Source organism: Anser brachyrhynchus, assembly GCF_964034855.1.
Source record: "Anser brachyrhynchus genome assembly, chromosome: 10".
NCBI lineage: Eukaryota > Metazoa > Chordata > Aves > Anseriformes > Anatidae > Anser > Anser brachyrhynchus.
The window spans coordinates 4716089-4732878 of NC_137705.1; the positions used below are offsets into that span (position 1 = coordinate 4716089).

Consider the following 16790-nt stretch of genomic DNA (forward strand, 5'->3'; position numbering starts at 1 on the left):
CGCAGCCATTAAAGGTTGGCTCGCGCCCTGAAGCATCAACGCCTGTACCCTGATTTGTATCTTTATCTTCCAAAGGTAGCTGTAAACGCTCTCGTTACTATCTGGGCAAGTGTCTAATCCTCTCGTTGCATCCTCCCCGCGCTCTTGGCACTGCTGCTGTCTGGTGACAGTAAGTTCCAGCGGGTAATTACGAGTTGTGTGGTAAGAAAGGAAAAAAAAAATCCCTTTATCTGCTCTAATTTTTTGTTGTTGTTGTTGCTTCCTGACTTCGTTGAATGTCCCCTTTCTCGTGCGTTATGAGAAATGGCAAATAGCACCAGATGTACCTTCTCAGGCCGAGTCACAATTTGTGTACTTTTATCATCTCCCCTCTTACTCATCTCTCGCTGAACTAAACACTCCCACCCTTATCAATCTCGCTCCGTATCTGCCGAGGCCTCTAATCGTTTTTGTCGCCTCTGTCTGAGCCTCGCCTATTTTTGCTTTAACAGAGCCTTTTAAAATAAGGCGTTTAGGAGCTATTCTGGGTTCGGCTGTGCCGTAGAGGCGACGTGCCGGGATGGGATCTGCAGCGCCAGTTGCCGTATTTCGGGCCGTCCCAACGTTGTGCTCCCTTCCCTCACCCGACGGCGAGCACACGGCGGCGCGTGGTGAGAAGTCGCAGTCACGGGCTTCGTTCCGTGGGCCTGCAAACGTGGGTTTGTGTATACAGTGCTTTGGAAAACAAGCTTAAAATATGTTCCCTCTTTTGTTGACCACACAGGGAAGCGTTCAGGCAGCTGTATGCCATGTACTATTTATGTCGTAGCTACAAAAAGGCGCTCTTCCTCCTCTCCCCCCAACCTTACCCCTCTTCTCTCTTCTCCATTAAAAAATCTGAGAACTTCCCGTGCTTTTGACATCCAAGAAAAACGCTGCTCGGCAGTGAATAGTCCTCCAAATATTCAAAGGTCTGGTTCGCTTTTGGATAAACACAGTAGTTCAGAATCTGATCCCGAGCCTACAGAAATGAGCTGGAAATCCCATAAGATTTTTTTCATCACTCAGACATAGTTCAGTTCTGGTTCAGTTTGCGCTGGGAGCCAAGATTTGTATCCTTTCTCATTTTACCAGGATGTGTTGGCCCATCCCTCCGTTCTCGCTGGTACAGACCGCTACATGCTGTGAATCTTGACATGCCAAAATAAAGAGAGCCATTTTTAATGTTTGGGAACTTTTTGCCAGATGCTTTTTAAATGGCTTTGATGAGAGTTGACTGTGACTCTTTTAAAGAGGAGGCAGAAGGTGTTTTTACAGCGCAGCCGCCTGAGGATTTCATTTGTGCCTCGAGAATGGGATTTTTGTAGCCTTTGTCGCTGCCGTGGCCGGTTCGAGGTTCCCAGGTTTCGGGCGTTCGCTGAATTTGACCTTTTCTTCTACTGTCCCTCGCGGTCTGCTCCCTTCCTCCCCGCTTGCGTCTCGTGGTATTTGAAGAAAATAGCTCGGCCACCTTTCCCCCCAGGTTGGTGGAATTCATGAATAAATTACCAAATGAAAATCAGATGTTTTGGAGACGGAGCCGCGCTGTCCCCCTGCTTGGGGCTGGTCCCCGCAGCCGAGCTCAGCCCCGCCAGCCGTGGGGACAGGGACAGGGACGGGGCAGGAGCACCCGGTCTGCTCGTCCTCCTGCTGGCTGAAGTAACCTCAGCACCCATGGGGACGGCGCGTAGCGGCACGGGGGCACAGGCAGCTCCATCAGGAGGTTTGGAAGAAAGGGTTTCTGTTTCCAGTGCCTTTTTCTGGAGGGGATCTCCTCCACTGATAGCCAGGATCTATTCCAGAGGAAGGAAACTGAGCCTGCTGGAAGAAAAATAAAGCCTCATCTTCTTTCCTTATGACTGAACTATTCTAGGAGATGCTTCAGCACGAGGCACGCTGCCAGCTCCCTTGCTCCGAGCCTGCCCCCCGTCACTTCGGGGACAGGATGTGAGTCGGGGCTTGTACACGTGGTCCTCCAGGTCCCTTCTCTTTTCCCAGCATGGGAATCACCCCTTAGTCACTTGGCCGAGTCTGCTGCGGCTAAGCAAAGCCTCCGGGGCCAGCCGAGCATTTGGCTCGAGGGCAGGCTCGCCGTGGAAGCTCTGCGGGTCGAGGAGCTGGCTGGTAGCCCCTTGGGAGCCAGCCCCGCGAGGCACGGGGGGCAGGCAGAAGGCAGCACCCCCTGCCTCGCTGCACCCCCCTGCTGCACCTGCGCCTGCTCTTGGCCCTGGCTCCTTCGCGTGCTTGGAGCAGAGGTCAGGGTGGCGGGGACAGGGAGGCAGCACCGAGCAGCTCCTTTCCCAGCCCTGGAGGAAGATGAAAGGGCTGGGTACGAATCTTGGAGGGAACAAGTGCTGCAAGAACATCTGCTTCTCCTTTTTGCATCTTCTACATTTCATTCCTCCTCTTCATTTTGGTTCCTTTCCTATCCTCTCTAGTTGGTTCTTCTCACCTCCCCCTGTTCTGTTCCTCCCAGAGGAACAGCACTACCCACTGCTGTCGCTTTGCGCTAGGTTTTTTTTTCTTTTTTTTTTTTCCCCTTTTTGCATACTGCTCCGCTCCTCGCCGCTTTCCACACGTCGTTCGGCTCCTCAGCCTGTCGGAGGAGAGCTGCAGCAGGGCTCCCCTCCAACGTGTAAGTTCCCCCTGCGTGTCTGCCTCCTACCACCGCTCCTCTACATCTGCTGCTCCAGGAGAGGAGGGTGGCGCGGAGGGGAGCTGGAGGGGAGGCAGGAGGGGGAGAGACACGAGGCAGCTCCGCGCCTCGGCTGCATCCGGGCGTCACAGCCTGGGAGCTGCAGCTCGCTGCTCCGCGCGGAGCAGCTGTGGAGTGGAGCGGGGTGTGAGGACAGATGGGAGCTGAGAAAGAAGAGAAATTGCTGGCTGAGTCTAAATCCCCCCTCGTCCCACACGGGAGAAACAAAGGTACTTGTCTCGCGAGGCTGGATGGGAGCGAGGAGCCCTGCTGCCAGGCGGGCCGTGCCTCCGCTGCGGGAGGCCGCTGGCTGCCGGCCCTTCGTGCCCGAAGCCCCCGTGAAACTCGGGGAAAAAGAACTGGAAAGGGGGCAGCGTGCCTGGTACCATGAGGCTGTGTTTCTGAGACGGGCTGGGGGGAGCTGAGCAGGGACCTGACTGCGCCAGGATGCGGCCAGGGCTTGGTTGTTCCTTGGAGGTCAATGCGGAGCGCCTCGCTTAGGCAGCCTGGGGTGGGGTACGTTTTATCCAAGGGTAGTTTCTGCCCGTAAAATACCTTCTGTCTCATCTCTCTCTGCTTGTTGTGTTATTCTGGTTTCTAATGCCCGTAATTGAAATAATGATGAAGTTGTCTGTGCAGATGTACTGCCTGGACATTTCGGATGGCTGTGTGACCGTCTGATTCCTGGGAATGCTTCCTTCCTCCTGCCTCAAGTTGCTTTCCCCGTGGGCAGCTTTGTCCACCTGGAAAGGCCCCAAACCCTTAGGAATCTGAAAAAGCACTTGGGATTTCATTGGTGCTCTTCTCACAACTTGAGCACGCGGTTCTGCGTTCTGGTGGCAGCTGAGCGCTGCAAACTGCTCTGGGAACCCGTGGGGCACGGCTTGGTCAGGGCAGCGTTTCTGCCGCGTGCCATGTCTTCTGCTGGGCCCTATGTCTTCTGCTGAGTCCTGTGCCTTCTGCTGTATACCTGTGCCTTCTGCGGAGTCCCATGTCTTCTGCTCGTCTTCCCACAGCCACCAACACGCACCTCTCCACTCTTCCCGTGTTGGCTGTTCCGGTGCTCCCAGGTGGGATGAAGCTGCGGTGCAGAAACCAGCTTCTCCTCGTGTTGCAGGCAGGCCGGAGCGGCTGCAGGTCTTCGTATTTCATTAGCAGCTGATTGATATTAATATCGGCTCCGGCAGATGGAAAGGGAGGGGCTTGAGCTCTTTTTCCTCAATAGAAGTAGGCTGATGGAAAAACAGTTTGAGACTCGCCGCCTTATTACACTGGCTCCAGCGGTGGAACAAGTTAGCAAGAGGCTCCATAGGACTGGATCTCGTTACTGTTTTCCTTATGTACTAGTACCGTAAGCAAGTATATGGCATTTAAGCAGCATCTTTATTTTTAAAGCGCTACCCTCTTTTTCCAGTGTGTTTCTCTTTCCCAGCCCCAAGCCCCAGTCAGGAGTTCCTGGTCATTTGAAGGCAGAGGCAGTGCTGCATTTTCCCCCTTGGAGCACAACTCGCCTTAAGAGGATGGTGAAATTGAAAGATTGAATTGCTTGCGTGAAAATGTCAAATTACACCAGTAACTTCAGTGATAACAGTGCCGGATGTTCTGGGCAAACAACAGCTGGGCAAACAAGTCGCGTTCTGTCTATCTTGCAATAAAATTGTCTTGGTCATCTCAGACGTATCACTTTTTTTTTTTTTTCTCTCTTTCTTTTTTCCTGGTGCTTCTGTAGTTGGGAAGCAGTGAGCGGCTGCTCCTTCCCTGAGCGTAGGCAGAGAGGGCTCAGAGGGGCTTCCCCGTCGGTGCTGCTGTGTCTCAGCTCTGGGGGCTGCAGCAGCTTGGGGTGAAAGAAGCTGGATTCGTTGCATGGGGAACGTGGTGTCAACATTTTTCCTGGGTTAGGTGGCACCCGATGTTTGCTCCCGAACACCGTTCCAAGTTTGCATAACGTCTCAAAAATGCAGCATCTCAGTTGCCTCTCTGCTGTTCTGTTTTACGCAAGAAAATCTCCTTATCTCTGGTCGATTTCCTAATGGATAAGAAAACAGCTCAGGACTTCACTCACTGCGTCTTGCATTGAGACGTAGCGCAGAGCAGAATCGAGATGGCTCGGTTGGTAGCGAGCCTTTTACCGAAGTCATCTTTTGAAATCCGCATTGATAGTGACCAAAAATTGTTTGTGTCTTGCAGTTACACAAAAATTGTGGCACTCAGGAGCTGCGCTTGCCAGGGGATGCTTTTCTTTCCCTTCCTTCAGTAAGTGGGAAGATTCAACATTGGTATTGCTGTGCAGAGAGAAGGATGATTGCCGATATGGTGTGATTAGCTGCTGGGGGCCGGGATTGGCGCCTGGCTGTATTTGCTCCAAAAGCCTGGCGCAGCTGTGATGGGGCTTGCAGGCACTCGGAGCAGCGCGGATGCTGAGCCTGAGCGGCTTCGGAGGCGCTCAGCGTCCCTACCTGCTGTCCCCAAACGATCCCGCAGCCGCCGGGACGCACAAGCCAGAGCTGCCGTGCCGCTGCCCCAGCAATTGTTCCCTTGCAGAAGCGCACGCACGTGGTGTAGGTTTCGGATGCAGTCACGAGGGATGTGTGAGAAGAGCTTGGAGATGTCGGAGCACCCGCTCGCGAGGAGAGGGCCACGTTAGCAGAGCTGCTGGCTAGCGGTAAACAGTCCTGGCACCCTTGTTTCAGGACTTGGCAGCAGCAGGAGTTGAACCGAGTCCAGCTTTACTCTCTACTGCCTGTTCAGTAAGTTGAGGACAAGGCAGATGATTAAGGAAATGTGGGGAAACTGCTACAGAAGCTTTTGGAAAGATAAGAGACTTTGGTCTCCATGTCTGACAGTCTGGCACTTTTCACTAGCGTTGAATTCACATGCAAATCAAAGGCAACATCTACTCCCACAGGAAGCTTTATTAATGTACAGGCCTGCTCGTGAATCTCCGTGCTGATGAGGGTTGTGGGACCGACTTCGCTGTCGAATTAATTTCCCCGTGCATCCCCACCAGCAGGCTGCGTGGCCGTGGTGGGGTCCCCAGGCAGCAGGAGCCGGGCTCGGGGCGGCCGCGGGCACTGGGCGAAGCTGGGAGAGGCGTGGAGGCACCGCGCTGCCACGCACAGCTCTCCACAGCTCGCCCTCACTGGGATGTGCTGCCGTAACGAGGGCAGGTGTCGCTGGGCTTGAACCGGCATCGGCAAATTAATTGCACAAAGGGTCTCCAAATGAGCTTCAGGTGCTCGGCATGTAAGAGGAAAGAGGGCTAGTGCTTCCTGGAAGGAGCTAGCCATCCTTCGTGCACCCTGTCAGGCGTAAGGGGTGCTGGTGAGGCTTTGGAGGGACGGGGTGAGTGTGCTTGAGCCGAGGTGGGAAGGGACGAGCGTGGAAGGGCGGAGAGGCAGGGTGACTCGGGACCCCACCGAAGGTGCAGTGGCTGCTCGGTGCAGGCATGCAGCAAGAACCGACGTGAGCTATAAACAACCTTCCTTCCCCATCTTAAACCCAAGCTCATCTGATGCTTAGGTTTTATTGCTGCCGGTTATTTATAAGCGGAAGAGCAAAATCTTGAGAGCGAAGGCACGGGAAATGCCGCTTCAGGCTGCGATCTGCTGAGCTGCCGGCTTAGCGCCGTCTCGCCCGCACCTGCACCTCTCTCGTCCACCTGATGATGCTGGCCCTGCCAGTCCGCGATGCTCCCTCCAGCTGCTACGTCCGACTCCGCATGGGTGCGGGTGGGACTGGAGCAGGGGCAGAGCGCTGCCTGCGCCCCCCCGGGAGCCTCGGCGGCGGGCAGAGCCCCCCGTGGGCATCGGGACGAGCGCCGAAGGGCTCGTGGTGGCGGCGGCCGTCCCGCCGGGCTGCACGGAGCTCGCAGCCAGCTCCAGTAGAAACCAGGCATTTCTTGCACAGCTACTTGTTCTGGGAATCTTCAAAAATTTCTGGCAGCCAATTTTAGTTGTGCAACCTCTCAGCTGCCAGAACGGATAGAATATGATCATATCACATGAAATGCATGCAGGGTCTGCTATAGCAACTGTATTTCAAAGAGACAACACATATGGTGACTGGTTCTTTTTGGAATAATATCTATAAGTTGATGATGTTTTATTCAAAAAGGCTGTAGCTTGAAAGGTTAGGGATGTTCTGATTGTTTAGTGTATGATTAAAGAAAGGCTTCCGTGGTTTTTTTGGCCTATTGAATCTAATTACTGGGAACTAAAATGATCATTTGATTGCACATTTACCTGGAATTATTCTTCAGCAGAGCCAGTCTTAATAATATATAATAATATGTTGCGCTTGTACTGTATAGCGCTTCTTGTCTGAGCAACTCAGAGTGCTTTGCAAGTATTCATTAATTAAATAAGCCATACAACACCCCTGTTAAGTAGGTGAGTGTTTGTTGCCCATCCCCTTAAATCTTCTAGGATATTTTTCTGCTGCCTCTGCTCACCCTTGAAGATGCTTTAACAACTAAAGAAGCTCATTCAATAGAAATTATACGTATATATTTTAGCCGTACTTAGGACTTTGTGCATAAAGGTTTCCTTTGTTGCCTTCTTGTACCCGGTAGGCTCTGGGGCCGGAGGGTCTTTGTGCCGTGTCTCCACGCTGTGTTAGAGGTGCTGCGGGTGCTGAGCTTCGGCTCTCCGGCTGCAAACGCACGATCTGATTTTACCTTGGTCGCACGAAGCCCTGCTGGACATCACATCTGCACTTAGGGGGTTTTCTGATCCAGTGGAGGCTTGTTATCACCTCTGAAGCGAGGGCGAGTTCCTGGGGCGCTGGAAGGTCTCTTCTCCCTGCTTGCCCTGGCGGGCTGGCCACCAGTGGCCGTCCCTCGGCCCCCGGGCTGCCGACGTCCCCCGGGAAGCGAGCCACGGTGCAGGCCGTGCAGTAGCCGGGCCTTACTGCGGGGTGGCAGCCCCGAGCCCGCCGTCCCTCCAGCACACGCCTTATCCTCAGTGTCAAGCCTTGCCCGGCTGCTCGGCACGGAGATGAAACACTTGGCAACTTGGAGAAGCGAGTGAAACCCGAAGCGTATCTGACTCCTTAATTAAATAGGTATTAATTAAATCACTCAGAGAGCATACACAGTAGGAGCGGGGAAGGTTTTTTCCCTCCTTCCATGTAGGCATCTTGCAAAGGGACTATTTTTCTTGTTTTACATTAATGAAGTCTTCAGCCTTCCCACTTTGCCACCTACACATGTACCGAACGTCTCCAAGGAGACCAAGAAAGCCCGAGTCCGGTGCTGGTGAATCCTTCAGGAGCCGCGGGCTGGGGTCTCGCCAGCTGAGCCTCAGCTGTGCCGCAGCCCACCGTGCAGGGACCAGCCTCTTCTTCCAGTCCCCTGGCTCGGGGCTGAGGAGGAGGTACTCGCTCCTGTTCCTGCTTTCCCCTGGGCTTCACCTCCTCGTGCTGTCTTTTCCCCACTCGATGAAGAAATAGGGCCTTGCAGAGCAGCTGGCTCCGGTGCCCAGGGCTGCTTTTCCCTCACTTTGCAGAGAAGTTTGCAGTGATCCACCACCGAGTGATGCTTCGCTGGCTCTTCAGGCACCGTGTCCCTTGCCCCTTCGTCCCGTAGCTCTGCATGGTCCCTTTGCTGCCCACCCATAGCTCTCCTGCCATAGCTTTCCAGAAACTTCTCTGCCTTCCTGCGGTGCTCAGGAGAGCAGACCGTGCTATACGACTGCCCTCTTCTGTAAACCAGACCTGACCCCTGGAGAAAAGGAGCGCAAATGTGCAAAAATTAGTACGTGAGGCTGCCTGGGAGCAAACGGGGCCATGTGCTGCTCGAGGCAGAGGGTGCAAATAACCCGGCGGTGGTCACCACCGGGATCTCGGCAGTTACTCCACGTTCACACGTGGAAGCTGAACTGGGCGTGCTGCTGTTTTTGTCCATAGACAAAGTGGGAATTGCATTGGGTGGATATCACCCCGTTGTGTGCAAGTGCAAGGATTGGTTTCCTGAAAGCCACTGCTTTGGGATTTCCTCAGCGGACGTGCTTGGGAGCGGAGCGGTACCCGATGTTACCAAAGGGGTGTCTTGACCATATGCTGTGCCTGTAGCTCCCCACCTCCTGTAAGCTGCAAACTCAATTTTCCCCACTCTTTCCTCACAGGCTCTCCAGGTGGCACGGCAACTTCTACTGCAACAGCAGCAGCAGCAACAGCAGCAGCAGCAGCAGCAGCAACAAGTTAGTGGATTAAAGTCTCCGAAGAGGAATGACAAACAGCCAGCCCTTCAGGTAAGGGAAGCTGACGTCCTTTGTGGGGGGCTCTTGCTAGCAAAAGGTGTGTGGATGCTCCCCTTTGTGAGCATTGGCGTGGGACCTGCAGGAGCGCTTGGTTTCGAACCAGTTTCCTCCAGGGGAAGTGCACAGAGCAGCTGTGGCTCGTGTAAGCGGGAGCGGAGTGGGGAACAGAGCTAGGTGCTCTTGAAAATCCTACCCACGACATATTTACAAATCTGGAGCGTGTACTTAGCATCTAGTGGGCTTGGATTATTACAAAATGGAATAGCTTTTGTTATAGTGTCAATACGCATAGGAGATTTGCATTAACATTTCTGTTTGATTGCTGTTCAGTTTGCAGTCTGTGTTCACTCAGACTGTTGATTTGCTGTGTCAAGGATATTGGGGAAATATTAGGATATCATCAGTGTGGTTTTTTTCCCTTTTATTGTCTGCTGATTTATGGACATCTTCAGAAATAAAATCCAAATATTATCAGGCTTTGCGCTGTTATGAATTCAGAAAGCTAAAACCAATATAGCACTCCCAAACAGAAGATGTATGCACACATATGTGGCTTTGGAGTACATTCTGCTAGTCTTGTGGGATAAATCACAGGAGTTAAAGACAAGAAAGAACTATTAGATCATGTATCACATTTTCCTTTTTTTCTGTTGCTGTTCTAGTGTTAGAAATCCCAAGTGATGGTGGGACCGCTATTATTTTCCTTCAGACGGTTTTCCATAACAAAGCACACACTCAGGAACTTTCCACTTTAATTCCATCCTCTTGCTCCAAGTAATACCGCTTGTATAAATACTGAGTCAGTCCCTTGCCTTGCCTCGTGTTCACACTCCTCAAACATCTGAGATACTAACATGTACTTGCCAGTTTTGGCAAATTGTATGTATCTAGTTCTTTATATGTTTCGTAAACCAGCACTTCTAGACCCTTGACCACTTTGCTGGCTTGCAGCTGGTTATTGCTTTTATTATTGCACTCTTTGCAATTGCAGCGTGTCACTCTGGTTTTGATAATCAGTTACTGAACACAGCAGCTCAGTTGCAGTCATACAGAACCCTGTAGCTGGGACATTTATCTTATCTTGCTGTTCTATATCTGATGCTTCAGCCTCTGTAGCCCCAAATTCTTTCTTTTTTTTTTTTTTTTTCAGTTGTTGTCATAGCACATTGTCAAATTCATGTCTGTTTTGCTCTTTCTGATTTTTTTTTTAGTTTGATATACTATCACCATGAGTTCCCTGACAGCATTGCTGCCTCTCTTGCCTTTTATATGTGCTTCAGATTATTTTCCTCCAGAAATACAGATCCTAGACTCTTTAAATATGTAGTAGAAGATGGAAGGTAAAGCTAAAATCACTAAAGGCCTTGACAGTCAAGCTAGAGGACCTGATCCTGTGGTCCTTACACAAATAAAGCTCACCGTGACTTCAAGGGGAGTTTTGCCTAAGTGGGGAATATCTATTAACTGCAGCCCTTGGCCCGGCGAGGGCAACTTCTAGCTTTTGTGTAGTGATTTCATCTTCAAAGCATTCTGCAAATACTGATCTCCAAAACATCCCCAGAAGGAAAGTCTGATAAGTAAGTAGCATTATCCCAGTTCTGGACGGGGAAACTGAGGGAAGCAGGTTAAGTGACTTGCTTAGGATCACAGAGGGAATTGGTTTTAGAGGTAGGATTAAGATTCATGAGTTCCTGGCTCCCACCCCCGTGCTCAGGCTGCTGGACAACACCTCACACTTTATAGCTGAGCTATTATTCTTTTGGAAAGTATGAAGCATTTTGTCACTGGGCAAATATACGTTTTATTGGCAGTGTAGAGTGCCATAATCCAAACAGTTACATTAATGCTTTCAAAAATATTTTATTTGGTAAATCCATAGCTGATCCATATGCCTTTTAATAGACTCTTCCACTGGGGACATTTTTAATGAGAGATTGTGCTGGCTAGGTCCAGTGTCAGGTACTAAAAGAAGTGCTTTGTTGTGCAGATGTCTTAAGAATAGCTCCAGAGGATGAAATATGACTGTGTTGACCTTTCAGCTGTGAGCTTATTTGTCAGGATTCAAATAAGTTGAAAGGATCAAACCAAACAGTTTCCGTAGTCAGACTGGGAATTGTGTTGCAGAGGTCAACAGTGAAGGCCACATCGCGGATTCCATAACATAGCCAATTGTTGGTACGTATTAAAGTGCTGGAGCAGCTCCTGCAGTCAGAGACACAATTAAAATTCTAATTTATTAATGTATACAGAGAGCTGGCCCAGCCTGTCACTCACTGATTCAAATGACTGCCCAGTCTTTTTTTTTTTTTTTTTTTCTTCTCCTCACTCCTGGAGCTTTTGCGGTCTTAAACGTACTGGAAGTCCTCTTGAATATAACAGACCTCGAGTGCATCCGTAGAATGCGATGTATGACTGAAAGGAAATCACGACGCTTGGGTTAGGATTTTTGAGTAAAACTGCACACACACAAACACCCACAGCCCCGACGTCTGATCACACCGCGCTGACGAGGCAATACCCGTTCTGACAGTATGTAGAATAAATACCGAGGGTGGTGGAAACGCGCCCATTTTTCGAAAGTTTGCTTGAATAATGAACCAAGCCGTTTTTGCACGTCGTTAATATATATCGGTCTCGCTGGACAGCCCCAGCAGTTAGCAGATCCGTATTTTTTCCCGACAAAAAGACTTCGTGCGTAGCAAGAACACCGTAGCCATCGCCTAACTCTGCCGTCTCCTGTGCTTGGCCAGCACCAGTGAGAAGCTCCATGCCACGTGTGGTGGGGAGCTGTGTTTGTGTGACGCCAGGGACGGGATGCCCTTCACCCAGGGTCGGTTCTCCCAGTAAGATGCCCCGGGGTCCTGCGGGGCCGCAGCACTGGAGCGTGGCGTGGGGAGAGCCCCATCCGTCCCGGGCTCAGCCATTTAACGCTGGTTGGCAGGCTTTGTCATGTAAACCCGACTGGCACAAACAGGTGTGGAGAATTAATCTAGTATAGCTGTGTAGCTAACCTGTTATCGCCTCGTGGATAATTTCCTATATTCCCTCTTTATTCACTGATCAATAGCCATGGTGCTTAAATATATGCTGGCATCCCGTAGGCTCGCTGGGGTGGGGTGCCTTGAATGGCATTTACATGACAATGGGCTCCGGCCATCGTCTTTGGGACCTCTTGACCTTGATAACGGTACCTGGAGACCTGCTTTTAGCAAATTTTGAGATACTCAGTTATAAGAACTTGGACGCAGGAGTAGAGATGTGCTCTGCTGATAGTTGAAAAAAATAAATCTCCAAATACACGATGACTCACATTTTGAGCCTATCTCACACTGCTGTGCTTTATATTTGGCAGTGACCTCCAGTTTCACAGCCTGATGACACAAACAAAAGAAAATTGAAAGTTAAGGAATGGATTTAGTAACAGCAATTGGGAAAAGAATATAAGAAATATCAAACCTACAAAAATCACTTGAAGTGGAAAAAGGCTAACGCACAGTTGATAATATATTTGCCATAGATGTTAGATCTCCTTGAAACTCTAAAACAAATAATTTAGCAGGCCAGGTATGCTTAGGTTTTTGAGAATTTGCACATTTTTCCTGGCCAAGATAAATATGTCTTTGTATTAATAGATGTATTGATTAAAATTTGCAGCTTTAATTGCTGATGCTCTTAACGATTATTCATTTTCGTTCTTCAAGCGTTTTAGTTGTTGGCAGGAACACACAGATTGGAAACAAATCAAGAGACACATTTTCTCCCAAGAAAGTAAAAGTGCATGTGTGTTTTGGCAATACTAAAAATACAATTTTTTTTAAAGACGTAAATGTTGTGTGTTGCATTGAGCTGTTGGATACTGGACTGAAAACAGATTTAGGACGTCCAAGTCAGTATCTTGCAATTGAAACCGATCACTTGACTTTTTTATGTGATTAAATGAGATTTGTTGTTTTAGAGTAACCTGTGTGTGTTTGGAGAGAAGAAATAATGAAATTACTAAGATGGAAACTTTCGTTTTCTGTTGACAAAACAGAAAATAAATCTTCCCTTTAAGTCATGGCCAAGGAAAGAATTTGGGTTTCTTTTAGGTTTTCAGGGTGAGACTGGGGGAGGCGGAGGGGACGGAGCTGTCTTCGCCTTTGCATACTGGTGCTTTTTAAAGCAGGCTTTTGGCTGGGCTTTTGTAGAATTTAATTTGCATGCTGCAATATCCTATATTTCTTTTCAGTATCTTGAGCAAGAGATAGACAAGAGGAAAAATCACAAGAGCAGGGTAATCTGCTGTAGCTTGTTGTTTTGGGCAATTACTGTTTTTTATGAAATTAGAAAGTCTTCGCTTGGAAACGTACTGAACACTGAAAGGTGAAGGGAAGGGTACTCTGTTTCACTTGGAGCACGGAAGGAACAGGGTACGTAGCCTCGGATTTTACGCACATTGTACCTTTTTTACATAGCAGTAAATTGAACAACTGGTAGAGAAATTATGCCTCAGCAGATGATTTGGAAGGGGAAAAACATTTGTAAGCATATTTATTGTATTTGTATGAGTATCTGTTTCACAAACACGTGAGTTTGTCTGAGTTTGGCCTCAGTCAAGGCAGTGGAAATTCTGCCACCAACTCTAGTTGGGTTGAGATTTCACTTCTGCAGCACTTAAATAGTTCGCCTATGAAAATTTTACTTGAGTCCTTTTTTTTTTTTTTTCTTTTGACTTTAGATATAAAGCAAAGTTGAGCTGAGCTTTGCTGATTTCTGCTGAAGGACCTTTAGCTCTTTATTTTTCCTCCTAAGCCCAATTATAGGTATTAGTCAGTTCTTGGAATATGCCTGTGAAGTGCTAATATCATCAACCCCAAAACATAACAAAATCTGAGTCAGGTCCTCAAAATTACACGATCAGCTTGAAAATTTTGATGCTAAGGGTTTTTTTTTTGTTGGTTTTTTTTTCAGTGAAACCTGGAGGCCTTTTTTTGCCACCCTTTTAGATTTTTTAAAACCTCGAGTATTCAGATTTTCCAGCTTTTCAACCTGAGCAGAAAGGTGACAGACACACTTGTTTTTCTTGAAAGAAGCCTATGATAGTGCTGGAAATACACGATTCCAAAAAAGGGTGGCTTCTAGGAAACCAGCCACGGTGAGAGCTGGCAGTGTGAGAAATGTGAGCAAATACGGCTCTTCTCCTCTCACAACCGTGCGGATGGAGGCAGGGGACGTCGAGTGGCTCGTCCGAGGTCGGAGCGCGGAAGCTCCCCAGGGCCCTTCGGGTGCCAGGCTCCATGGGGCCTGTAGGCCCGGCGTCCGCGTGCTGCAGAGGAGCTGGCGTTCTCCGGCTCCCTTTCCTGCCAGAGCACCCCAAATAAGATTTTCCAGCACGTTTCTGCTTTTACATGAGGCGTTTACCTTTTAAAAAAGGGGATTCCTGACCAGGTTGCTGGGTCAGAGGGCTCGCTGTGCCCGAGCGTGGCCTGGGTGTTATAGCCACATCGTGGAAGGGGAAAACAAATGAAACATTCCTGACTGGTCAGAAATGTGTAAATTGCTGACAAAATGACACATGTAATTAAGAGTGCTCCTGCCATTTTACCTTGTGGTTTACACCTACAGTGTTGAAAAAAGAGAGTGACTCCCACCTCGCTAATTACCATTATCACTGAAATGGTAGGGTTTGAGTCATTAGTTCCATGTGCATTTAATTAGAGGAAGGCTGAAATTGGATTTAACTTATTACTTTTTCATGGATCACTTTCTTGTCATCACTTCAAATTGGATTGCAGCCCCAGGTAACTAATTATGAGCGCCACAGGATCAAGAGTGAAAAAAGGTAATTAGGAATAACACTGTTGGACCCTTGCTGCTAGTCCACTTGTGCTTGGGAAGAAATGAGAGCAGTATTTTGTAGTATTACAGATCAGGGAGTTAAAGGTATGCACTATTGCTAGGAATCATGGGAGCCTGCCCCCCTCCTATAGCGGTTTATATGATGTACAGCTGGGTTGAAGATGTTATATCGACATGGTTCCACAATCAGCTCCTTAATACCTAGATTAAACTTGTAAAAGCAACAGATCGGTTGTAGGTATGAGGCATCTCAACAACTGTGTAGTCAGGGGTCCTTACGTGCGTGATTGCAGCAAAGCTGTCAAGACACTTTTGAGCCATGGTACAGAGAGGTTTAAGTACAGCGAGTTGGAGTTAGAATTGATAACAAATTAATGAACATATTAATGATCCGAAAAGATCGTTCATATCTGACCGGGAGATAAATCAATCAGGAGAACAACGGTGAGGCTGATGATGTGTACGTCAGGAATTTAGCTGCCACTGCTGCTGTGATAAAATCAGGACATCGCTTTTCTTTTGTTTGCTGGAGAGGTTCCTTTTTCTTTCCGTTTTTGTAGGGAAGGCTCGGTTAGTTGGTTTGTCCTTTTTTTTTTTTTTTTTTTTTTTCCCTCCGGTGTGTCTTTTTTGATCTAGTAGATCTGATTGCCAAGTTCTGCTTTCTTCAGAAAATACTTTAAAACAAATTGTTTTATTTCCATGTGCAGAACAGAATTCAGAACTGCAAGTAATCAATTTTATTGACACAGTCTGGAAAAAAATGTTGATGAGAGTTCAAGGATGTGAAAAGATTGAAATTTCAAAGTACCCAACACTGAGTGTAGGAAAATTTCAAAAGTAATTTCACTAAGTGAAGAAATCTATTGTGTTGGGATCTCTGAGAGGAAAGTCTGCTCGAGGACCTAATGATATTGCAAGGAGGTTGCACAGCTGATTTTTGCCTTTAAAAGAGGAAAGTTTCTTAATTTCTCTAAGTCGTGAATCACAGTTTAAAGGCTAACACAATTTCCTTAGGTTGTTTGCAATGGCTCTTAATGCTCTGTTAATGTAGGCAAATATTTGTGACTCAGTGTTGGGTAAGTGATGCTTGCTCATTATTTCCTGATGCAAGCAAAGTGTAGGAAATTATGTGAACACCACGCAGAGATGCTAAATAGACTTAAGAGTAACAAAACTCGGTTACAGAAATTAAGTCTTCCTCATTTAGCCTACATTACAAAATAAATCTAGAGATTAAAAGGTATTACCTTTAATACAGAAAAAGAGAATCTCTTTTAATACATCTCAAATTGATTTACAATTTTTATACATAATGTTCATCTGTGGTTGAAAAGGGGGCATCCTGAGGTCAAGTGATGTAGTGTTTCCATTTTTCCATATGAGTCTTACTGTGTGTGATAAAAGCAAACTCCTTTATTTTGTAAGTCTGCAGGAATTTCTGATGAAGTGCAGAGGTCACTTTTCTGTCAATTTGAGTAGGCAGCATTTTTGAACTACTGTGTTTTCCCCCCCCCCCCCTACAAACCGTGGCACTGCTCTGACACACACACACACATGCGCGCGCGCCCTCCGAGCTCTCCAATCTGCAACTTATTAGTGCGCAGCACTGGAGCCTGTCCAGCGGTTAGAAAATTTCCTGAAGCCTGGAATAACAGCAGTGGGTGCAAGTGCCATCGAACAGAAGTGACAACGAGGGGCAGTCCGGCCCGCCTGGCACCGTGCCCGGGCTGGGAAACCAGCTGAGATAGGAGAACGCAGCAAGATTGACGCGGTGCATCTGGGAAATGCTCAAAAAGTTTGCTTCTTGAAAAAATTACCTTCTGTGATCGTAAGACATCATCTGTTTTCCTGCAGATATTGTTTATAACAGGGTTTTCAAGCACTTGTCAAATAACCAGGAGTGAAGGAAACAGGCTAAAAATCTCTTACCGTTCAGATGAGTCCTGGTGTAATTGGAAAAAACAAACTCTCGTAATAGAAAT

The 16790-nt window shown here is 48.3% G+C and overlaps 1 protein-coding gene across 26 annotated transcripts in view; it reads left to right on the forward strand.

Moving 5' to 3' along the window:
• Positions 1-16790, forward strand: part of FOXP1 (forkhead box P1) — a 384485-nt gene that overhangs the window by 265328 nt on the left and 102367 nt on the right. For all 26 annotated transcript variants that reach the window (XM_080606041.1, XM_080606022.1, XM_080606050.1 and 23 more), the window contains one exon: positions 8836-8961. In XM_080606041.1, the coding sequence (XP_080462167.1) occupies positions 8836-8961 (126 nt within the window). The remainder of the gene's footprint in view (positions 1-8835; positions 8962-16790) is intronic.